This window comes from Rousettus aegyptiacus, unplaced genomic scaffold (genome assembly GCF_014176215.1).
Source record: "Rousettus aegyptiacus isolate mRouAeg1 unplaced genomic scaffold, mRouAeg1.p scaffold_m13_p_3, whole genome shotgun sequence".
Taxonomy (NCBI): Eukaryota; Metazoa; Chordata; class Mammalia; order Chiroptera; family Pteropodidae; genus Rousettus; species Rousettus aegyptiacus.
Window position 1 is genome coordinate 166093746 of NW_023416306.1, and position 25214 is coordinate 166118959.

Sequence of the window (25214 nt, forward strand, 5' to 3'; positions counted from 1 at the left end):
AAAGCATGTAGTCATTCTTCTTACATTGTAACATATTTTGCACTAAGAGTATATTAAAACAAAGGTAAACTTGAAATAGCAAGCATGCTTGACACTAACCAATTCTTCACATCACTGTAAAATCGCAAATGTAATATCATTAAATAAGAACTTAGCAATGTTTGATCCACATAGAATAAGTGTAAAACAAGGTTATTTTCATGTAATGAAGTGTTTATAAATTCTTACCTATTGTGATTAACATATAAGCACGTTTTAAGAGCAGCAGATATTATCATTATAATGTGTAGCTGTTATCTTTAAAGATAAATAGTACGACCTAATTTAAAAAACTTAAACATTTGGCTAAGCAGTCATATCTTCTGTTTTTAAATGAACAACTTTTCTGCTTCGTCAGTTTTACTCAAAGGTATTTATTTAAAAACGAAGGCTAAGAGAAAGCCAGTTTATTTTTAGAATTTATTTTTATTCCCATTAAACTTTTTTAACTTTCTAAATTCTTTCCTCTAGTTTTTTAGTGAGTTTTGTTGAATAATAACGTAAGTAGCAGCAGTGATATATGAGATCTTATTGTATGATATGCAGCTACATGATAGATACTGCTTGCTTAGTCTTTAGAATTTTGAAGGTCACTATTTAATAAACCACTGTTTGTGTTCACAAAATAAAGTGTTTCCTCCCCAACATGCAAAATTAAAAAAAAAAAACACACATAAATAACCATTACCATTAGTTCACAGCATATGCTATGGACCATCTAATATATATTATTTTACAGCTTTCCAATGTAGTTTAGCTAACATTTTAGAAATATGTATTATTTCTAAATTCATATGCCTGTTTAAACTTCATTATCTCAAATGATACTGACAGAATGTCATGAAACAGTATCATAATATACATATAGACATTATTTTGATGCAATAAACATGTGATTTTTAAGACTTTCTTAATAAACACACATGTTTATTCTTTGCTAAAACATGTTTCTGCAAGTGCCATACCTATATTTTGCAGGTTTTTGTTTACCTGATTAAGACAGTCTGCTGAAAATTTCCTTTGCTTTGAAAGCTCCTTTTAATTAAGCATAAAAGCCCTAAATCATTAGACGAAGCCATTGTTTTTCTTTCCAGGAAGCCTCTCCTTCACCAAATCGATAAACTGTAAAACATGGGTTTGGCACTGAAACATGCATTTTTATATTTTTGCTCCTTACTAACCAGATAACACATGAGATGCAATGCAACTTCCACAAAATCAACCTTGCGTTATTGGTATCTGAGCCTGAAGCTCTGTGACCCGTATTAGATTTGTAGATGGTGCTAGTGTGGCAATTGCATCTTATGTGGGATGTATCTGGTGTTTTATTATTTGTTTTAGAGTGTCATTTCAATGTAATGTGCTGTTCTTTGTGTCTTTGTTGTCTCTTTTTTTTCTTTGTCCCCCCAACAGCATTTTGTCCCGCACAGGGAAGAAGGAAAACCAAGATGCCTCCAATTTGACAGTGCCCATGACCATGTGTCTTTTTCCTGTGCCATTCCCACTCACCCCATCTCTAAGACCGCAGGTCAGTTCCATCAACCCTACTGTTACTCGCTCCCTCCTTTACAGCGTCCTGCGAGATGCTCCCTCTGAACGCGGCCTGCAAAGTCGTGATGCTCACTTGTCAGACTACCCTTCTTTGGACTATCAAGGCCTCTACGTGACTTTGGTGACTCTCCTGGATCTAGTTCCTTTACTACAGCATGGCCAACACGGTGAGCACTTAATCAGAAACTTTGGAAATGTACATGTTTGTTTATGGATGCTGGAGACTGTTGTTGTTAACGGAATAAATTGCTTGAAAAGTCTTTGTGTGGCTAGAGCCTTTCTTACAGTGAAACTTAATTATGGCGTTTCCCATTCTAACATTTTTCACTGTTTTATGGCCAGAGGGATGTTATCCAAGTGGGCTTGCATTGGCGGGGGAATGGGCCAGAGGAAAGAGGGAGACTGTAGCAGGAATTTATCTCTTCTCCCCTGATTTGCTTATCATGGAGATTCTTGTTGAAATGATTTGTGAGCTGAGACTTAAAAATTTGCCCCCCTGAAAATAAAAGAGGTAGAGCTTAAAGGGCACGTCAAATGCACAGACTAATTCTGTGTTTTTTTTTTTTTTGCGGTGGGCGGGGAGCGCAAATCACAGAATTTATCTGGGACTCATTCTTCCTGTCTTATCTAACCTAGCAGGTTAGATAAGAAGAAATCTCTTAAAAAAAAAAAAAGAAATCTCTAAGAACTCTTCCAAGTTTAACGAATGATCCATAGTTAATTATAAAATGTTGGCCAAGTGGTACAGTGTCTCGAGGTGCACTATACTGTATATGGTGTATAGTGTACAGAAACCCAAGAAAACCAAACTCTTCCCCCTTCTACTGTGTCTTTAGTCAATTTCACTTTCTTGTTTGTTTATCAAATTATTCTAACCCACGAAAAGGTGTACAACAATAATCTCTTTCTTAACTATTCAACATTATTTTTGGGTGAACTAAGTGAAAAACCATGCAGTAAGAAAAGGGATTTTTGCAGAAAATGAACTTTTAAAACATCATTGGTTTTAACTTGAAAGCACTGATAATTTGGTTTCTGGAAGTATGATAACCAAAGTTTCACTGTACAGAAATATTGGAATTTGGGAAATGGGTGAGTGGTGGGGATTATTTTGCCTTTTAGTTATGGTTGACGCTCCTAAGAGAATGCTAAATGGCTTATTTAGTAAGATATGTTCATAGTTAAAAAAATATATATATATAAAAGTATTTTCATAAAAATGATGAAATAATGATTATTGAATTTGTTCTTCTTATATTTACAATTCTGTCTTATAGTGAATATAAAAAATATAGAGATTTGTAAATTTGCTTGTTGTATAATTTTGTAGCTGTTTTCAGCCAAGTTACTTTTATGGTGATCCTGTACCAGCTCAGAACTTAAAGGAGATGATTCTTTGAACATGAGGCTGCCAGAGCTCACTGTGGTGGTGAGCTCGCCAGTGCTTTTCTTTCGTGACTACCCGTCCTGAGGTCATCGTGGACCTGCCTGGTCCTGGGATGGGCCACTGTGTTAGGGCAGCTGTCCTTTTTCTTCAAAGCCCCTTGATTAAGATAAAAGCATTCAGTTTGGTAACTCACAACCCATTTAACTGCAATTAATGTATAAATCATGACAATTTCAGGGGGCATGAGTTGTATTTTTACTTTTATACCTACAGCTATTTTGTGACTTTCCTCTTCGCCGTGGTCTCCATGCCGTGCTCTTGTTCTGCAGAAGAGAGCTTGGAAGATAGGAAAAACTCACTAGACCAGCCTTTAGAATTAAAAACAGTGCAGCAATGTTTCTCTAAATGTGATCTGAACAACATCAGAATGACCGAGGGAGATTGGAATATGGAGTTCTGGGTCCCAAGCTGGAACTTCTGAATACAAATTACCAAGGGATGGGTTCTAGGGATCCAAGTTTGAACAAGCTCTCTGGGTGATTGATTTGTACACCGAGTTGAGAACCACTGCACTAGGGCTAGAGGCTGTGTCCGTACATGGGGCAGTGCAGGTTACTGGGAAGAATCACCTTTTTGTCTCAGTTCAGCTACCAACTCTTAGGTGATCTTGGACAGTCACTTCCTTTTCTCCAGGCCTCAGTTTCCTCATTTGAAAAATATTCCAAGTGGGCTCTCAGGCTCCTGTCTGTCCTAGTTCTGTCACTAGGCTAAAGTGCAGCTGAGTTGACTTTTTATGCAGAGCCTCAGTTAAGTCTTGGTGAGCCACTTGTGAATTTTTGTTTCATCAATTTGAGCTCCAGGTCGACTGACACTTGCTCCCCAGTGTGCAGTGTGGCGGCTTCCGCTCTGCTGTCAGTTGGTTGCTTGTCGATATGGCATATTAATTCTAATGATAATCAGAAATGACATGGGGCATCAAATTAGCGCTAAGCAGGTAAATCTGCTGCAAAACAAACAAGTCTAATAATTTTCTTTTACAATGGATATGGAAACAGTCAGTCATTTTTGTCAAGCCTTGGCTGATGACCTATATATTGGGAGGTCCAGAAATATCAAAATACACATTCAGTGTAATGGGATTTATTCTACATGCATTCTAAAGCTAAATAATTATGTTTCTTTGAATGTCCTCTATTTTTACTCCTTGTGCAGGTAATAATAATAATGGTAACAATATTAATATTAATAGTAATGGCTAATATTTGTGGAACACACATTACATGCTATGTTAAGCACTTTACATTTATCTCGTTTAAACCTCCTAACAATCCTTCCAATTAAGTGAGGTAGGTACTGTTCCTATCCCCATTTTAAAATGTTGATAGAAAGAGTATTAGTAAGTGGCATGTCCTCCCGTGGTAATTAATAACTAAATGGACAAGCTCATGCAGCGTCAGTTTATGACTTCTTTTCTTGAGTGCATGCTCAATCTTTCATTATGCTCAAAGATACAAGTCACCTCATTGCCCAGGACTCCAGATGTAGGAAGACTGTGGTTTGGTTGATGGAGCAGAAATAGCCTGGTTTTATTTCCAGTCCTGCTCTTGAATTTTTAAAAACTTCCAGCAGGAAATAATTTAACATCCTTGTGCCACAGATATCTTGTGTGAACTGCAATGGAGGTAAGAATACTGGAGGGATTTCAGAGTTCATTATCATGATGAAAGTGCTTTTACATATGAAATCGAGGAGTAATATGAATCCCAAGTATTACTGAAGATTGATAAAGTGTTGAGGAAGAGCTCGTATAATCGACATTTATATTTCCTAATGCAGTCATTCATCAGTCATTTATTGAGCAAATGCTGTCTGATTATGCACGACGCCGAGCCGTATGTTTCAGAGCTCTTACTAGGAAGGGCGCAATAGTTGCTTATAGTTTCAACCTGTTCATAAAAACTCACACTGTAAAATTAGCCTATTTTGTTAAATGGCAAAATATTCAGTGACTGACTACTTGATTTTGTTTTGTAGATCTTGGACAGTCGATATTTTATACAACTACATGTTTGCTACCCTTTCTCAATGATGATATTCTGAGTACTTTGCCCTACACGATGATATCAACGTTAGCTACCTTCCCTCCATTTCTGCACAAGGATATTATTGAATATCTTAGCACATCTTTTCTACCAATGGCTATCTGTAAGTTCAGTCTTACCTAATGCTAGATTATTTTTATGTATTGTACAAATGCAAATTGCTTTTGCTGTTTTAGGCTGTCGATTTTCAGATTATAATGGAGTCACTTGCTATGTATGTGCCATGACTTAAATTCAGTTGTTTCAGCATGACTATTACAGTGAAAATCAAAGACATGGAAGACAATTATATCTTAGAATTGTTTTATTCACATAGTTTGATCTTATGGAATAGGAAGAAAGAATATGTCAAGGTACAGTCTATATTTCCTACATATCAATTATGGTGTCTTTTGCTACTTTTGTCTAGAACGGTGGAGAGAGTGTTGCCTCAAATACAGAAATTCTTATCTTTTGTACCTGAAGGCAGAAGGGTGTGATGGGAAGAGCAACAGATAGAGTCAGGACATGTAGGTTCTAGACTCGGCTCTGTCTGTGATCTGTCCTGTGATGCTGGGTAACTCACAGAGTTGAAACCTTATCTCCAGAATGAGGCTATGGCATCAGATTTCTCTCATAGGGGTGTTGTGATGATAAAGTGAGAAAAATTTATGAAAACACTTTGCGACTCATGTGCAAGATACTGTTATAAACGTGGAACTGATTTGAATTTTATTTCACATTTATAGACTTAATTCTTCAGGCTTTCCAGACATGAGAGCAAGGGAAAAAAAAATGTTGGGTTGTGGTTTTTATGATCAAAATCCTTCTAAATTATTTTTTTCAAGAAATGGATTATGAATTAATCTATATTTCAGTGAATAATCTGAAAAGATTATGGATTTAGGAATCAAATGGATCTCGAGTCAGATCACAGCTTTGCTACCAGCTGGCTGTGTTGTGTGACTTTAGGCAAGTTATCTAACCTTTCTGTTTCTTACCTGTAAAATGAGAATAATAATGATCTCTGCCTCCTGAGGTCGTTGTGATAATTGAGATGATTAACCCAGAAACTGGTAAGGTGCTAGCACAGAGCCCAGTGTTCAGTAAGTGTTAGTTTACTTCTCAATTCTTGTTCTATAAACATACCTTTATAGGTCACCTTCAGTTCCTAGTGATCATTTTTCACCATTTTAATGTGTACTTATGGTATTATTAAAGTTGTTGCTCTGTAAACATATATACCTTTGAGCCACATTTATGTATTTTATGATCAGGTTTAATTTTAGCTTTGGAATGAAATTTTCATGTCTTTTAACCAAAGGGTCTGACTTCTGTCTAAATTATATAATGATTAAAAAAATTAGCAGATTGATTATACCTATCAAGTAATAGAATATTTGATCGTTCTCTTTTTTTGTTCTGTGTAACCTTATTGACAAGTGCTTGCTTATGGTTATAGTTTTAGAATTGTATAGTCATCAAAAAAATATGTTAACTGTTAAACTTAGGCATAACATTTTTTTTTAAAGAATAGAAGGTGAGGATGTATCTTTTTAATAATTTAATTCACTGTGTTCCTACTTCTCAGGAATAAGGTAATAATTTTGGGAGAGGCATTGAATATACTGGGTCTCTGAAGTTATACTTAAGAGTAATCGAGCATTGCGATACCAGGCAATTTGTTTCCTCACCCTTGTTTATGAATTTCAACTTAATTAGACACATAGACTCCAAAACATGCTTTGTAGTCCCATTGGAATCCTCACTTATCTAAATATGTGAACTTTGGCAACCGAGGAGAACAGAAGAGTAAACTGGGTTTATGATATTTGTGTGAATTTTAGTGTTTATTCGTGGAGCGACTTGGTGTTCATTTAACGGTATGAGCAAGTTGCTTATGTCTCTGGAACTCCATTTTTTTTGTTTTTTTCAGCTGTAAAGGAGAGGTTTGGAAAAAAATGTCCCATCTCTAAGGTTCTGTCTGGCATTAATAATCTAGGTGAAGTGACATCAATCTTATTTTATGTAAGAGACACACATCTTCCCGTCATCTGGTTGTTGATCTGGTTCCCTTATCTTGTTGTTCTGGTATTTTAGTCGCTTAGTTGTGACATTCATTTCTCTTCACCATTCCTGTGGTTCAGCAGTAGCCTATCTTTGTCATCTTTAAATCTTCAAAAATAAATCATAGTATTAACCAGAAAGCCGAATTCTATTAAACGATTCAGGTGTTCTTTTGTACTTGTTCCTTCACAGGGTAGATACGAAGACACAGACTCAGAGGTAGAGGAGATCAGCTCCAGATTAATCTTGTTAAAATGAATCGATGTGAGAATATGTGTCTCTTGCTCGCATCCATGTTGTTTCTATTTTTTGGAATTTGTTTTAGTGTCTAGAAATTCTGACAGAAACTAGACAGGAGCGTTTAACTTCCTGCGAAATATTTTTATTTCGGGACTGAGATGTTAGGATGAAGGATGTTGCATTTTCCGAATACCTGATAAAGTCTTTAAAACCAAAAGGATTTTATCTCTTTGGTACGGTGTTCACAAGTAAAATGTAAAAGATGGACGGTGTTTCAGGTGTTAAATGATATCATTAAGGATCCACAAGGTGAAGTTCTGAGCCCTGAAGTGGACCTAATGAGGTATTACTGATCTTGCGGTTTAAGAGACAAACAAGCGTGTGTATAAGTTGTGTCTTTCATGTCATTTTTCTCAATAAACCAAGTACTGTGCTTTTATTTAAAAAAACTCCTTTTGAACTGCTGCAGAACATACTGCCATTTATTATAAAAATTTCCTTTGACATAACCTTTTCTTTTGAATTCCTTCCATAAATAAGATATACTTTTTATTCCAAGTACGTGCAATAGCCTTTGTTTATAAAAAATATATTAAAGGAGTTACTAAGAATTGAAAAAGTCATTTGCATTTCACCATGGAAACCTCTCTTTTTTTATTTAAGAATCTGTGATTTGTGGACCAAATTGAAATATGGATGTTGGGAAGACGATGCTTTGGCAGAGAAGAGAAAAAGCAGATTCTAAATGAACATTAACTGATAGAAGCTGTGTTATTTCAAAGATAATAATAAAGCTGAATAATTATATAGGTGAAAGATCCTTCTAGTGTATGATGGTAGTCAGGACTATGCAGTCTCATCTAGTTTCTTCTCTAGGTTAAGTTTCCCGCAAACTCACCCTCAGGAAAAATAAAGGTTCATTCAGATCTTTGCATTAACTTAAAAGCAATCGTCTGACTTAATTGAATATCTGGTTTCAGCTCATTGGCCTTGGATCATTTTTTGTTCTACTACTGTAGAGGATGTACGTTATCTTTCTGTGATCTTCTAAAATCTAATAAATACATAGAAAAGACAGCCAAAACTCAACACAAGATACTGCTGATATTTAAATAATCTTTTATATATAAAATCTGCTTTATTGGCTAATGATTATTTTTATAAGGTAGGTCTTACTATACTTTAAGAGCTTTATTGTTGAATCGGGGGAAATGTTTTGGAACAGGAATCCAGAAGAGCTGAATTATAGTTCTCTGATTACTGGCAAATCTCTTAACCTCATCAAACTTTAGTTTCTTCAGCTATAAAATAGTGAATAATCCTAACCTCCCTGTCTACATCCCACGCTTCTTGTGAAGACCCCGAGATAATGTATAGGAATGGCCTTTCACTATTCAACCTAGTCAAATGACAGATATGTCAAATCCCATCGCAACTAATCCCAGTATTCTGCTCAGATTCACATGTCCTGAAATATTCTCATCTTAAATATTGTTTGAGATAAGAGGCCATCCTCTGGGGCTTGTGTTTTTTTCCCCCTCTAAAGTTTATTTTATAAAACAGTAATTATTATAACAGGTTTTGAGCTCATCGAACCTCCACAGTGTTGATGGGCAATGCCGTGTCTATGATTTTCATTAACTTACCAGTCTGCAAATATTTTAAAGCTGCATAGGCTTCAGGGTCCTGGAGTCTTAGTCTTCCCAATATGTTGAACTGACATGTCCTTCTGATGGCGTATGCATCTTATGTTCAACTTCTGTCTCATAGAACACAATGACCTCTGTTTGGAATTGGTTTCGTTGCACGGCAGAACTGACACCAGAATGCGTTTCTTCTCCCTAGAAGACTCCCTTACCTTTACACTTTAAAAAAAACATAAGGGTAGCGGGGTTTATTTAAATATATTCCAGTTCAGACCACTTCTTGCCACTGTTTCTTTTCTGAACAAGCCCGGTAGTTTCCAAACTGGTCTCCTTGCTTCTCCACTTAGCCCTCCAGCATTTGTTCTCCACCAAAAAGTCAAGCTGTCCTCCAAACATGTAAATGGGTCACGTCACTTCCTTCATAAAAACCGTTTGGATGTTTGCCATCGCTCTTATAAATCAAAGTCAGTGTCCTTCCCTGGCCCACAAGGCCCTCTGCGATCTGGCCCCTGCCTCCCTTCCTACTTCATCACTACCTCTCCTGTGTTCTCTCTGCACGTAGTGGCACACGAGTCACGAGCCTTGGCCTTTCTATAGTCTCATAAAGGCGCCAAGCGTTCGCCTTTGCTCTTGGCTTTTTCCTGTCTCAAAAGCCCAAATGGTCACGTGATTTGCCTCCTCACTCTCTTTAGGTCTCAGGTCAAGTATCACATCTTCGGGATGGCCTTCCTTACCCTCTAGCTAAAGCAGGCCCTTTCTGTTTACTCCCTTGCCATGATTTATATTTCTTCTCAGGTATTTGTTTTCCTGTTTCCTTAGAACAGCGCTGTGCATGGAACTTTCTGTGACGACGGGAATCTGTGTTATCCAATACAGTGGCCACTGGCTACATGTAGCAGCTGAGCACTTGAAATGTATCTAGTGGGACTGAGGAACTGAAATTTAATTTTAATTCAATTTACATTCATTGAAATTTAAATAGCCACATGTGGCTCTGACTAACATATTGGATAGCACAGACCTAGCATTTAAGCTCCATCAGGACAAGGACTTGCCTGTCTTGTTTATGACTGTGCTCTAGGCCCCAGAACAATGCCCGCCTGGTACATAGGAGGTAGTGAAAAAAATGCACCTCGAATAAATAGGTGACTAGAGCATTCGCTATGAAGTCAGGTGACTTGGGCCGTAATCCTAATAATTAAGTTGGTGTTCTCGTGTAAATAATTTGATTTTTTTTTATAAAATGGCTTTTTCCATATACTTTGTTTTATTTATTTATTTTTTTGTGAGAATCATTTAAGAGCTGTACATGAGAGTGTATTAGGAACTATAAAATGCAAGAACAGATTAAGGAATTATTATTCGTAGATGGGTGGTGGTATGGTTTTCCTGATGATGTCGGAGGACCAGGGAATAGGTCTTAAGACTTTTCATTGTATCTCCTGAGCACAATATTAATTATAAAATTTTCTTCTTTTGATTAATTTTCTTCTTCCTTCCATTGTATGTAGCTCTGGCTTTGTACATCCTCATGGGGACAAGCTGCACATCTGTTTACATCATGCTTTTTAACAAGATTCAATAAATGATGTGTGTCTCTGCTTGTTTATTAAATTAGAATTGTGGTGATTTTATTCAGTCAGTTAGAAGGCTAAGAAATTGCAAGGCACTGTCTGTTTACATAAGTATTGGAGCCAATTTCCTAGGGCTGGAGCCAAGGGAGTGCTTTTGGCTTTGTGGCTGACCATACTGGAGGGAGAGCATGAATTCGTAGGGCTAGAAGGGACATCCAAAGGTCACTGAACCATTTGGGCTGTTCTCCAAATAGACTTCACCTAAATCATCTGAGACACTTGGGCATCTCTCCCATTTTTAATGGCCTCCAGGCACGGTGATTCTCAGCCTCCCTTAACAGTAGTTTTCATTTTTCAGAAACGCTTCTTATTAAAAAGTTTGAGATAAATTTAAATAAAGGTGAAAACACTTGTCCCAAAAAGAATATAACACATGCACACACACACACACACACACACACACACACACACACACACAATTATTTTTCCGTGAGTATATTGGAGACTACAGTTCTTTTTTCTTCCTTAAACGAAGGGCATAAGGGACATGCAATTATTCCTCTCATACCTGGATGCCTTACTCAGTGTTTCCTGTAGTGTTTCTTATTTCTCTAGTAGTGCTTTTCAAATGGAGGTCTAAGGCCTAGTTGCATCAGAATCACTTGATATGCTTATTAAGTATGGACTTTTCCTATTTCCGGAGTTAGGCTCACTAGACGTGGGCTCCCAAAAGCTGAATTTGAACAAGCTTCTTGGCTCAGGTCTGAGAGCACATTTAGATTCATCTAAAAGTTCTTTTTCCTCAATCATACTCGATTAAGAGCAATGCACTGCTCTCCACATCTTTGTGTAATTATTATTACTTATTTATATTGTTTAGCCAAACAGATTTATCTACCTGAATATCACCTGCTTGGTGGGTTAGCAGCAGCCCAGCTGCAAGTGATGGATGAAAGCAAATGCAAGTAAATGAAACTTAATTATAAATCCATTTTACTTTTTTGTTTATTTCTGTAAAGCTATTGTAAAGGCCACAATCTATGTGATGCTCAAAGTCCTTCATGAAAAAAAGAATCATGTTAAATTTTTTTTATCTTTTCTACTTTATTATATAACAATTTCTTTGTGTGTTTTAATTGTTCTTTTATACATGTGTTTTATTGTAAGTTGCCTTATTCTCTAGGATGTAGGTGAGATATTATTTCCACATGGGAATTTTAATATAGAATAAAATAAAGCAGATTTTAGGGTTATCTGCTTTTGTTGTTGTTGTTGCCATGTTAACGATCTTGTCCATTATGTGTAGGAAATCAAGAGTAGACTTTTTGAGGGTGTTATACTTACTGTACACTGTTCTGTTCATGCTTACTTGACAATTTGCCACACAAACCCATATATATAGAGAGAGGTTTCTCCTACTTCTGCAATTATCTCTGAGAAAAGAAATTTGGTGAAGTTTCTTCTATTGTGGGTCCTCTCTCAATTATTGTGTTTAGAATAATAAAGTGCTTTTTGGAGACAACATATTACCCTGAATGACTTCCGTCAGTGCTAGTTTTGAATGCTTTTTGGCTTTACCTGATACATTCTATTAAAAGAGAGAAAGAAATTTAATATAGAGTTGGATATCATCATAAATAAGCCACTTAAAGATGTCCTAAAAAGATGTCTTAAGTGGTTGTCACCTGGAGGCCAGTATTATATAGCTGTAAGATGAATTTTGAAGAAATCAATTATTTGCTTTGTGATCGAATACTTGTGGCACAGGATAAAAAGTTCAGCAACAGTGTCATTTACAGATTCAAAAAGTGCATTATTTAAAACAACTCAGGTGGATCTAAAGATGATAAGCTCTGGAAAATAGAAAAAGTTCTCATGGTAATGATACTAATGATGAAATTAGGTGTGATGGTTTGCATAACGATTGTTTAACGATTTGTGAGTATTGGAAATAATTTTTAAATTAAATTGGAATTAATTTTTAAATTTTTATAATACATCATTTAAAATTTGTATGTGTAACTAAATTACTAAGGTATCCATTATAAGTAGACTATTCTCATCTGCATCTAAAAGTTAATTTATTCATATTGGGTTCAAAAACATTGTATTTTAATTTTCTTACTGGGATAACCTTCAACATGCCTTTATGCTTGGGTGCTTGGAGGATTTTTTTTTTCCTTTCTTTTCCACCCAGGTGTAAACATCTTGAGAGCAGAGGCCACACCTATGTACAGCTCTGCTAAAATCATGACATCATATTCTGGCACTGTTCTGCTCCTTGTAGATTGTCACCAAATGCTGGCTACTGATGATGACAACCGTAGCATTTGTGGGCTTGGACAAACTTTAATTTGTGGAAAATGTCCATTGATTTGGTTGGGACCTTTTTAAAAACAATATTTCTTCTCAGCTCTCATGCTCTATGCAAAGTAGCAAGTATGTATATAGATTAATTGTGTCTAATTAAAAATATTTCAATTTCAGTGGGTTCCTCAAGGAGAGAAGGAGTGCCTGCCCACGTCAATCTCTCTGCATCATCCATGCTAATGATTGCAATGCAGTACACATCCAACCCAGGTGAGTGGAAATGTGGGTGGCGTGGCTGATTCCAGAACCAGTAATGAAATAAGACGTCACACAGGTAGGCTAGAAAATCTGATGTGAGAAGAACTTCTCTTGGAAATGGGTTAGAAAACAGACTTTCGAGTTGAAATAAATTTCCCTCGGTATTAGCAGCAGTCTTGCAGGCTAGTGATATTTTCAGAGTGATTGAGGGCACAATTTTAGAACGTTGACTGGAAATCTATCGGATATAAGTATATAGGAATGGTTAAATTAGAAATGTCAAAATCTTCTGCAATCCTAATTGTTAAAGATAACCACTGTTAATATTTTGTGAATTGCTTCTCTAATGCCACACAAATATCCTTTAACACTAATCTATAACTTTGTTTCTGATTATTTCCTTACATAAATTCATAAAAGAGAGATTAGTGGGGTAAAGGATGAAAAAATGCCAGTAGTCTTACTATATATGAAAGTACGCTTAACCTGTCATTGAATATTATCATAAAATTTATATAGAGTTGGACAGATGAAAAATAATATCTCAGTGTTTTGATTTATATTTCCTTGGTTCCTGGTGACGTTGAACAGGTTTCATTTGATTTACTCTGCTTGGTTTCTGTTCATCAGTAGAATTGCAGTTGAACTTTGGGAAACTGATCTAAAAAGGGGCTGACTGTTAGAGTCACATGCTATGATATGACGCAGATTTTGTTTTTATTTGATGCTTATTTGGAAAGCGAACAAATTTATTGGCACTGTTTTCAACCTTCTACTTACTTACATAATAAATAATAAGCTTTTGCTCAGAATGAGAAAATTTTTTTCAGTTTGAAATCTTAATTTTTCGTTTAAATGTGAAATCCCTTATTATTATATGAGATTAATTCAAATGTACATATGTTAGAAGTTATATCTGATATTTCACTCTGGCTTAAAGCAGCCTCAAAGTGTCATTTATATTTATTACATATTATGTTCTGGAAAAAATCCTTCATTTGGAGTCTAGTTAATTGAAGGCTTTGGTCTTAATTTCTCTGTTGGGGGGCGGTAAAGCAGGGTGGGTAAAATCATGCGATTTGAGGTTAGATATATGTGCAGTCACATCTGAACTCACTTGCAAATTGCCAGTTAGTGTAACCTTGAGCAAGTTTTTTAACATCCCTAAGATCAAGTTTCCTCACCTATAAAATGGGAATGATTCTCTCTGCTGTGTCTTAGAATGTTGTTGTGAGGGTTTAACGAGTTAAACATATGTAGAGTGCTTACTTAACAGTGAAGGGCACATTGTCAACGCTGGGATGGCTACGGTCTTTTTCTTCTTGGAGTCGAATGTTTCACAGAGAAACCACTGTGACCAGACTTACTTCTGTAATTCTAAATCTGTATCTTTACCTATTCATGGGGGAAATGTTTATAGCCAAAAATTCTATAGTAAAAATTATATTTGGGACCCAAAACTAGTCTTGTGATGTGGGAAACTGTTAAGAGGTGAGGTGATACCCTCCAGGAGGCGCTCTGGGACCAAGTAGCTTGAATTTTTATTGGGGGAGACAGCACGAGGCAGCTTGGTCCTTTAGTCTGTGTATGAAGGATAGAGTACAGACCTTGTTCAACTAACAAGCATTTGTTGAATGATTCCTATGTACATGGTTCTGTGCTAGGCATTGGGAAAACCATCAGAAATGTAAGATATGGTGCTTGCTATGGAGCTTATGTCTAATTGGGAATATCAGGCATATTCACATAAATCATCAATTTACAATGTAAAGAAGTAAGTGAAAAGTACAAAATAAATATTATGGTGTTAATTCATCAGAAGGAGATACCTCTGTGAATTGAAATGATCAGGAAAGGCTTTGTGCCACTAGAGCAAAGTATGGATCTTAAAGTGTGGGGTAAGTGGAGTGTCCTGGGAGGGAAATCAGTTTAAACAAAGGGACTCTCCAGGTTTGTGGGGCAGTCAGTGAACTGCTCTGAACCAGGTTTGTATAGCAGACACAAGGGGAAGAGCAGATGCTGTGTAAGAGAAAGTAGCCTGGAACAACTGTACTTGACTACTCACTGATGGCCTGAGGACAAAATTCCCATTCTAGAAGGCCATTTATATATTTAATAGTCACTGCATATCTACTGTGTGCCAAGCACTTGAGGACACCATGGTTAGCAAAACGAAACCGATCCCTGCCCTCACTTCGTGAAGCTTATCATACGGTGGTCGGGAGAAGATATGAATCAAATAATTGTAAAAGTAGATGTAAAGTTTCAACTGTGACAAGTGCTCCAAGACTCTGTAAAAGGAGATTTTTATTTTATTGAAGAGGTCAGGGAGGGCTTCTCTGGGGAAGTAATCTGTGGTCTGAGGACTGAAGGGAGAGTAGGATTAACAAGGCCAACAAGGGGCGGGGGACTCAGGCAGAGGCATCTTATGTGTCAGAAGGGAGCCTGGCGAGCAGGTGGGACTCAAAGATCAGTGTGGTCGGAGCTCGGAGTAGTAACTGCCTCGTGTGAGATGAAGTGGTAGCCTTCTGTGGGCCAGACCAGGCTGGATGTTGTGGGCCCGCTTTGGGAGTCCTGTGTTTATCCCGAATCTAATGGGAAAGCGCAGAAAGACTTTCAGTGGTTATATGTGTGTCATCCTGGTTGCAGTTGAGAATGGTTTAAAAAAGAGCCAGAGGTGATGTAGATTGACCCATGAGGAGGCCATTGCATTTGTCTAGGCATGTAAAAGGCAGGGGCAATTGAGCCTGAGAAAAGTGGATACATCTGAGAGCTACTTGGAAAGTAAAATTGATAGGACTTCGTGACATATTGGATATGGTGGGTTTTTAGTCTCATAACTGGATGCATGGAGGTTCTAGCCACTGAGAAAGGAGACATGGGAAGAAGACCAGGTCTCTGAGGGAAGCTCATGAGATCTGTTTGGGACATGTTGTGTTCAAGGTGTGTTCCAGATATTTAAGAGGAGATGGCATGCTTCGGACTAATAAACTGTTATGTGTCAATCATATCTCAATAAAACTGGAAAAAAACCTCCACACATAACCTTAGTAATAATTCTACGTGTTCCAAACACAAAAATGCAAATAAATCAGCTTGCTTAAGAAAAATAGGCAATGAATCTACGGCCATGCTACCCTGAACATGCCCTATCGCATCTGATCTCAGAAGCTAACTGGGGTCGGGCCTGGCTGTACTTGGATGGGAGACCACCTAGGAAGAGGTGTCTTCTGTAGGCATAAAAAATTAAAAAAAAATAAATAAGGGATTGTAAGCTGACAAGGTCCTTGCAATCTGTGAGGTCAACCAAGAGTTGCTTTGCCTAAAAAAAAAAAAAAAAAAAAAAAGGCAATGATAATTAAGTAGTTATATTATGAGTCTAGAACTCAGAATAGAGCCCTGTGTTTGCAGTAAAGAACTTTAAGCCTCTATGTCAAGGTCCAGTGACATTCATTAAATTGCATACAGATGGTAACTGATGTTGCGTATGAGTGTGACACTGCTTACGAGAGAGCATAAACTGGAAAGTGGAGTGGGTCTGTGACCAGGCCTTCAGGGACTCCAGCAGATAATGGCCCAGCGGGATACTAAGCTTGCCAAAGAGACAGATTATATCTGTTGGGATGTGTTTAGCTGACTAACAGAGGGTTTAAACTACAGGAAGGAAGCCTTGGACATAGCTCCCTGGTGTCAGGGGGCTGAGATGGCATCATCTTTGTGTTTCTCTTGAACTTCTCCTCATGTTTGCAAGATGGCCACCACAGTGGAGGTCGTTGTGTTCTTACACAACCACATCCACAGACAGGTAACAGGAACAGTCAGGGTAATTAAGCAGGGTCTCCTGGAGTGCCTCTTTTCTTTTATCAGAGAGCAAAAAAATGTCTCACAAGCTTTCAAGCAGATTCTCCCTTAGGTCTCACTGGCCAGAAATGAGTCACATGGCTGTCCCTAGCTGCAAACCGTGTTGGGAAATGGATAAAGTAGAAAGGGTTGTTCATAGCACTTGAGTTGCCACAACAGTGTCTGGCACAGGTAATAGGGAGAGAGTCAGTCCTGAAGTCAAGGAAGAGGGTTTTAAAGAGAAGATATTGGTCAGCAGTACTGAGTGCTGCTGAAGGTCAAGTAAAAGGCAGACTGAAAAATGTTCATTGAATCGAATGACAGGGTCGTTGGCGATTAAAGCAAGACCTGCTTCAGTGCCCCGATAGGGTTGGAAGACAGAGTAAGGAAGGTATAATACAGCTGTCTAGGGTGAAAGTATCATTCTTGCCTATGTAAACAGAGGCAATCAAAGAAGTTTGCTGTTGTGTAGCTTTTCAGAATTTCTCAGCAGGTGGAATTGGTGATCAAATGACAAGACTCCCATTCTAATCCATCAGTCTGTCACTTGCTATCTGTCCAAACTTGGGCAAGATAGGACACTGAGTCTCTCCTTTTCCTAACTGCAGCATGGTGGTTGTGAGATAATATACATAAAGCCCTTAACACAATACTTGGTATAACGAATGCTCAGTATTCATTATTATGATCCTATTAGGCTGTTTTTTTTCCCCTATATGTTTTTTGGTTACATTGATATCAGTTTATGTTGTAAAGATATGATTATTAGGAATTTTTCTTGATGTTTCCTTTATTGCTAAGATGAATGAAATATTCTTCTCAAGGATCTTGGAATAAAGCTTGATAAAGTCAAGAGCTTATATGTTTTTGAAAAGTATAAATATACGGAAATAAGTAATTTCTAATATAATGATTAGAGTGAAAAGTCATACTAATATAGTTTATTGTATCTCAAAGGATGTTTTATCTGGTTTTTACATTTCACGTTCAAATTACATTTTCTTCCTTACAGTGTATCATTGTCAATTATTGGAATGCCTCATGAAATATAAACAAGAAGTCTGGAAAGTAAGTTTTGACCTACATTTAACTCATAGCAACAAACTTAATTTATACTGTATAGTAAAAATTGTTTTCATGTTAAAAGTATTTTTCGGTCAAATTTATTGATGTCATTATTTCGATGTGGCAGAACCTATAATTCTTTTCTTAGTGGTTAATTACTTATTATTTAGAACAGAAACGATCTTGAGGAACACAGTGGCTTGACAGAAAATGTAATTGGATGTCTCTTATTCTTGGAATTTAGCATTAGTGTATTAGTGTATTAGTGTGACAATTTCATTTAAGTTGAAATGTTGCTTGAGAACTTGTCTTCTTTCAAATAGGAGATGTGAATTGTTAAGAAGTGTTCTTCAGGAAAATATTTTTTTTAAATGCAGTGTTTGACAAACTGGCTTATGCTATTCTAAAATACAGTTTTAACATTATTCTGAATAGAGAAGAATTTGTTAAAAGAATTGTGTCCTTTTGAATGCTATCTGGGGGGCTTATTTACAGGACCAATAAGTAAATAATAAATAATATCGTACAATGATTGAATCTGAGAAGCACACCTGGATGATGAGATGCCAGGGGAATTAACCACCTCATCTCCTCTGCTGAAATTTTCACTGCTTTGGTGATATTGAATGAGTTAGCTTTATTTTTATTTGACCACGCTAAGTCAAAATATTCCTCCTGTTTCCTTTAGGATCTTTTGTATGTGATAGCCTACGGGCCTTCACAAGTGAAACCTCCAGCTGTGCAAATGCTGTTCCATTACTGGCCCAATTTAAAACCTCCTGGGGCAATAAGTGAATACAGGGGCTTGCAGTACACAGGTAAGAAGAGAACAGCCCCGTGGTGCCCCATCTTTATTTCTCCTGCGCCACATTTGCCTCACCTACTTACATATTATTTCATCTTGCTGGATTACATTTAAGTGCTTTTTTGACATTGTCGCAAATCCTTTCTGAAACTGGGCGGTATAAAATAAATAAGTTAAATCAAAAATATTTCTGACACTATAGCAAATCACGTAACGTCTCAGTCTCATTTGCTATATGCCCGGCCTGCGGTCCTAGCTGCTCTGAAAATAATCACTGCAAAGGTGTGAGCGGTGAGTAATGCTGCAGATTTGCTCACCATGTGGCAAAACCTCAAATGGCTAAATCTGCCCTGGTAAGAAGACTTGGAGCACGTTCAGCATCATCAGTTTATTCACTATAAATAAATAAGTAAATAAATGACCCCGATAGCCTCGTTGGACAGAGTCAACAGTTGCTAAATATTGGTATAATTAATAACTGAGAAGTAAACATCGAATTTAAATGTGAAGGTGTATATTTACCAGAAACCTAACCCAACCCCACGTTCTGTGTTGCGGTTTATGCTTCCATATTATAAAATCAAAGATCAAAGAAGCGACCTATGGCTGATGAAGTTTCTGGTGCCCTGACTACCCTCTCTCCCCACTTAATCATATATGTAGTTTTCTGAAATTGGAAGCAGTGACTATTTTGCCAAAGTTAGCTTTTATTCAAAGTACTGTGAGATTGTATACTGATATTCTAGAACTTTCTTCTTTCCTGGCATCACTCGTTTTTCCTTAGGTGATTTTAAATGGTTCAGAAGGAATTTAACTTAATTACGGTGTCTGATTTATGGTCCTGATTAAAGCCAAGTGTTAGACTTATTAATACTCATTTTTGAGGCTTCGATGGCTTTTGGTGGGCTTATTCTAAACTTAGAACAAATAATATTGATCTTAGTGGTAACAATAATGTGAATAAAAACAATGAAGGTAGAGAAGAATTTTTGAAAAATGGAAATTGGTATCACTAGTGTTTTGCATCATTGATAGTAGATAATGCTGAAGTGTTGCTAAGCGAATAATTTGATGTAAAAGCAAAAAAGTCAGAAGCATTAATAAAATGAAAGGTGACATGACTTAAATATTTGACACCAATCCCTTCTCGATAGATCCTTGAAATAAGCATTTACATGATATGTGAACGAGTAACCAGTATAAAATAAAATTTATTTCATAAATATTTGAAGAGTAACTCATATGCCAGACACTGGAAATTGGTTCATTTATTCAACAAATATTTATGGGCATAATGTGATAAAAAAAAAATAGACTAATTCGCTATTTCTTGGTGTGTACCTTCCATTTGTGGGGGGAAGACCAGGAAACTGTCTTACAGTGTGCTAAGTGCTCAGGTCAAATACAGTTGACCCTGAACCACACTGGGGTTAGGGTTGCTGGCCTTTCCTCCCCTGCAGTTAAAAATTCGTGAGTAACTTTTGACTCCCCTAAAACTTAACTGCTAATAACCTACTATTGACTGGAGCCTTATAGATTAAATAGCCAATTAACACATATTTTGTATGTTATATGTGTTATATACTATATTCTTACAATAAAGGCAATTAGAAAAAAGAAAATATTAAGAAAATCATAAGGAAAATATATTTACAGTATTCATTAAAAAAAAAAATCTGTGTACAAGCGGACCCGTGCAGCGTAAACCCAGGATGTCCAAGTGTCAATCATACAGAGAGCTGTGGGACACATGGGAGGGGCTCCTGACCTCACCCCGATGGTGGGCAAGTTTGGGGGAGAGTTGCATTGTCAAGGAAGATTCTTCAGTGAGTGGCATGTCAGCCGATACCTGAAAGAGATATGCGCATCAGACGTCATAAAGGGAGTGGACCTTGAGTGGCCGAATGTGAGTTTGAAGCAGAAAGAACTGCAAGAGTTCAGACTGGGAGACCAAAGATAGCACGATCACATTCAGGAACTGGAAAAAGTCGTTTGCAGCCAGACAGAGGAGGGACAGGCAGACAGTGGCCAGCGGGTAGGCAGGAAGCCTGGCAGGGCCTGTGAAGTAGCTTGGATTTCATCCTAATGGCAAAGGGAAACCATGGACAAGTTTTCAGTGGAGAAGCCACACGATAAGATTTGCCTGTATGGAGCATCCAGGAACCCTGGGAAACTGACAGCCTCTTCCGTTTCCCTCTGTGACCACACTCGTGGAAGGGCCAGCCAAATCTGTCTTCCCAGAATAGTTCAGCCTGTGCCAGCTAAGATCAGGGAGGCTCTTTCTTCTTCTCTCAGCCTGTTTGAACAAGATGTCTCTGTATTCATTCTTCAGTCCGTCCTTATAATCACACTTCCACACACGTCCATTTTTTCAACAGCATGTCATGTGTCTGCTGCTTGCCAGGCACTCTCTGAGCTTTCTTGGAACTTCCATTCCAGTGAGCCATGGCATTCTATGTAGGAAATGAGATCATGGAAAAAGTTAGCCATTCCCGTCCACGTATCACTTTTTATCCAGCACTGGCTGCGTGTCAGACATTGTTCTAGCTGCTTATTATCTCATTTAATATTTTAGTCTTCTCCTAATTGAACACAATTTATGGACCAAGTACCACACTGGGTTTTACAGACATTTTCTCAACTGCTTCTCACAAACGCCTTAAAAGGTCAGTTCTTATTTCAGTGTTACAGATGAGGAATGAGACACAGTTTAAGTAACACCTTTAAATTCAAAGAAATAATAAAGGAGTGCTGCTTGAATTTGAATCTAGATTATCTTTATTGAAAACCCACATTTTTCTGTTCTCACAATATAACATCTCTTCTGTTGCTTCAGTTCTTTAATACAATTTTATCTAGAGCATTAGGAATTTTCTACAACACTGGCTGTGGTGAAATATGCACTAAAGTATTTATTTAGGTGGCACTACAACCCTGAGTACTGTTGATAATAAAAATTATATGGAGACAGAATTTTATGGTGAAAATTCTGTAACTTTGAAATGGTTTCTTAGGGATCAGCAACTGTCGTATGTTTTCCCAGTGATTTTCCTCCCTCCCTTCCTTCCTTTCTTCTTCCCTCCTTCCCTTCCTTCCTTCCTTCTCTCGCTCTCTCGCTCTCTTGCTCTCACTCTCTCTTTATTTATTTTAAGGATGAACCTGTCCTCCATTTTTAAAAATTTTTTCTTTATATTTTCATTCATTCATTCATTCATTCATTCATTCATTCATGTAGGCAAGGTAACCCTTGGTTGACCTGCAAGGACCTTGTCAGCTTACAATCCCTTATTTTTAAATTTTTTACTCCTACAGCACCTGGTCTTCCTAGGTGGTCTCCCATCCAAGTACTAACCAGGCTCGACCCTGCTTAGCTTCCAAGATCAGACAGGATCAGGCTTGTTCAGGGTAGCATGGCTGTAGACCCATTATTTAAAAAATTTATTTATTTTTGATTTACTTCCTTTTTAAAAAGTAAATTTTATTTGTTTTATAAAAGGAAAATTTGCTTCTAGAAAAATTATAGAACTATGTAGGAAGGAAAAAAAATACTACCCAGCAATGGCCATTGTTAACATTTTGGTATATTTCCCTGCAGTTTTTATGATGCATATTTTATGTAATTTTTAAATTAAAAATTTTTTTATGATGTATATTTTAAAATAAAGTTGAGGTCATACTGTATGGAATTATACAAGATCTCCCCCCAAACTTTTATTATGATTGTTTTCAAATACAGAAAAGTTTAAAGAAAAACACTATGAACATACATATAGCCACCTAGACTTAATAATTGTTAATAATTCACCTTAATTTTCACTATACGTATATATGTATATACATTATTTATTCTTTTTAGGCACAGTAACAGGAATATTTACAGTTTATACATAGAAGATCAAATAGTGGAGATTTGGTAATCGAGTGTTTGCCTCTTTTGGGTTTATTAGTATTTATCAACACCAAAAACTACAATTATTTTGGTCATTAAATGAGTCTTAAAAATGCAAAGATTACAGGTTTCTTGGCAATGAAAATCACCGTTATGTTGTTCTATAAAGCTCTTCTGAGGAGAAGAAAGAAATTGTTTAGCACTTTTCTCATTACAGGGTCCTAACGACTGAATAATTTAGCCTTTGTTAGCAAATATCAGCACCAGTTATTTTGTAGTTTTCATCCGAACTGTGGGCTGACGGATGTGGAACTATATACGGATGTGGAACTATATACATTTCCAAGGCAGAGACTGTTGCAAACTTAGACAGAAACTGTCTAACTAAAGATAGTTACACAAGGGTAACTACAAGGTTAAACTTTGGTCTGGGCCACCAAATTAGTAGAGTTGAATTCGTAGTTGTATACAGGTGCAAGAAGCTCTACCAGACATTTTATGTCCTAACTTCCCCATCATTGAGTTCTTATTTATCTTTTTATTATTTTGATTTTATCTCCACGAAATTTTTAAAAAGTTGTAAACCTTTTTTACTGGTGCATTATACACATGTGGAAAAACACACATTACAAGTTTTTGTGGAGCACTTCCCACCATGCTTACGCCATGATTACCTCCTGCTGCTATCCCAAAGGTGACCACGAACCTGACTTCCAGCGTTGGAGATTAGTTTTGCCTATTTTCGAATTTTATATAAATGGAATCATACCTTCTTTATTTGTATGTGTATGTGTGTGTGTGTGTGTGTATGTGTGTGTGTGAGAGAGTGTGACTTGTTTATGGGTTGAGCATAACTGTGCATCATTCATTTTTATCGCTGTATATATTCTAGCAAATGAATGTACCACAGTTTATGTATCCATTTTACTATTAATGGATATTTGGGTTGTTCCCATAGTTTGGCCATTACGAGTAATGCTATATCCTATGAACATCCTGCTACATATCTTCTGGTGCCCATGTGCACATATTTCTGTTAGATATATGCTCGGGGTAGAACTGCTGGATTAGAGGGTGTGCGTATATCCGGTTATAATGGATAACGGCAAACAGTTTTCCAAAAGCATTGTACTACTTTGTACTCCTGCCAGGAGGGTATAAAAGTTCTTTTCATCTATATTCTGCATTTTAGGAAATATCTGGAATGACTTTTTCTGTATGGTGTGAAGTAAGGAAGGGTCTGTCTTTTCCTCTTATGGGTAGCCAATTTACTCAACATCATTTATTGAAAACACTATCTTTTCCTTACTGCTCTGCAGTACATTTTTTTGGTCATAAATCAAGTATCTATTTAAGAATGGTTCTGTCTCTGGTGTATTTTTTCTCTCCCCAAGACCTCGCTGTCTGAATTGATGTAGCTTGATAAAATTTTATATCCTTTGGCGCAAGCCTTTCCACCTTGTCGTAATTCTTGCTCTCTTCCTCTACTCCCCTGCGCTCTCTTCTTCCTGTTTTCCTCCCTCTCCTCCTCCTTTTCTTCTTCCTCCTTTATAGTTATTCCCAGCTGCTTCCTAAATTAAAGAGTTTGTCAGGTTAAACACACGTAAACACACCTCAACTACTAGGACTTTGATTGTGAAGTCCTTGACCGTATAGATCATTTTGGTGAAATGACATCTTTATAATATTGAACCTTTCAGTTCACGCACATAGCATATCTCTCCAATTATTTAGGCTTTCTTTAGTTTCCCTCAGTGCTGTTTTATAGTTTTCTGTGTAGATGTCTTGGCTCTCTCTCATGTAGTGTGTCCTTAGGTACTTTTTTGATTTTATTGTCAGTGATACATCTTTTTAAAATTATACTTTTTAACTCCTTGTTGTTTGTATGTAGACATGAAATTAATTCTAGCATATTGATCTTGTATCTAGCAACCTTACTAAATTACTTTTTAATTCTAATCATTTATTCGTAGTTTTGTTTCAAAAGATTTTTTTCATTTGCACAATTATGTTATTGTTTAATAATAACAGTCTAATGTCTCCTTTTCGATCTTTATACCTATAATGTCTCTTGTCTTATTGCACTGGCTAAAGCCTCCTGTGCTATGTGGAGTTCTAAGTTCCTTCATAGTTTTGTTTTTGACCTATAGGTCATTTAGAAGGGTGATGATTAATTTCTAAACATATGGAGATTTTTCTAGTGAGGTTTTATATTGACTTGCAGCTGGATTCCTCTGTGGTCAGACAACTTACCTTGTATTATTTCATTCCTTTGACACTTTTACACTTTCTTGAGAGCTGAGCCTATGGTCATTTTTGTAAATGTTTCTGCATACAGAGAAAACTGGAATTTCACAATTCTTCAATACTGTGTCCTATATATGTCAGTTAAATAAAATTTGTTAACCGTATAGTTCAGATCTTCTATATCCTTACTGCATTTTTATCGATTTCCTTTATCA

The 25214-nt window shown here is 36.8% G+C and overlaps 1 protein-coding gene and 1 pseudogene across 18 annotated transcripts in view; one reads left to right on the forward strand and one right to left on the reverse strand.

Moving 5' to 3' along the window:
• The window catches only part of UNC79 (unc-79 homolog, NALCN channel complex subunit), a 217591-nt gene that overhangs the window by 38340 nt on the left and 154037 nt on the right, over positions 1-25214 (forward strand). For 13 of the 18 annotated variants that reach the window (XM_016145493.2, XM_016145484.2, XM_036238688.1 and 10 more), the window contains 5 exons: positions 1453-1757; positions 5012-5182; positions 13073-13165; positions 18006-18061; positions 18747-18876. The exons of 2 other annotated variants lie outside the window; for them this stretch is intronic. In XM_016145493.2, the coding sequence (XP_016000979.2) occupies positions 1511-1757; positions 5012-5182; positions 13073-13165; positions 18006-18061; positions 18747-18876 (697 nt within the window). In that variant the 5' untranslated portion in view covers positions 1453-1510. The remainder of the gene's footprint in view (positions 1-1452; positions 1758-5011; positions 5183-13072; positions 13166-18005; positions 18062-18746; positions 18877-25214) is intronic. 3 more of the 18 variants (XM_016145486.2, XM_016145490.2, XM_016145496.2) reach the window with 1 other exon arrangement.
• On the reverse strand, positions 22167-22285 carry LOC118601399 (annotated as a pseudogene).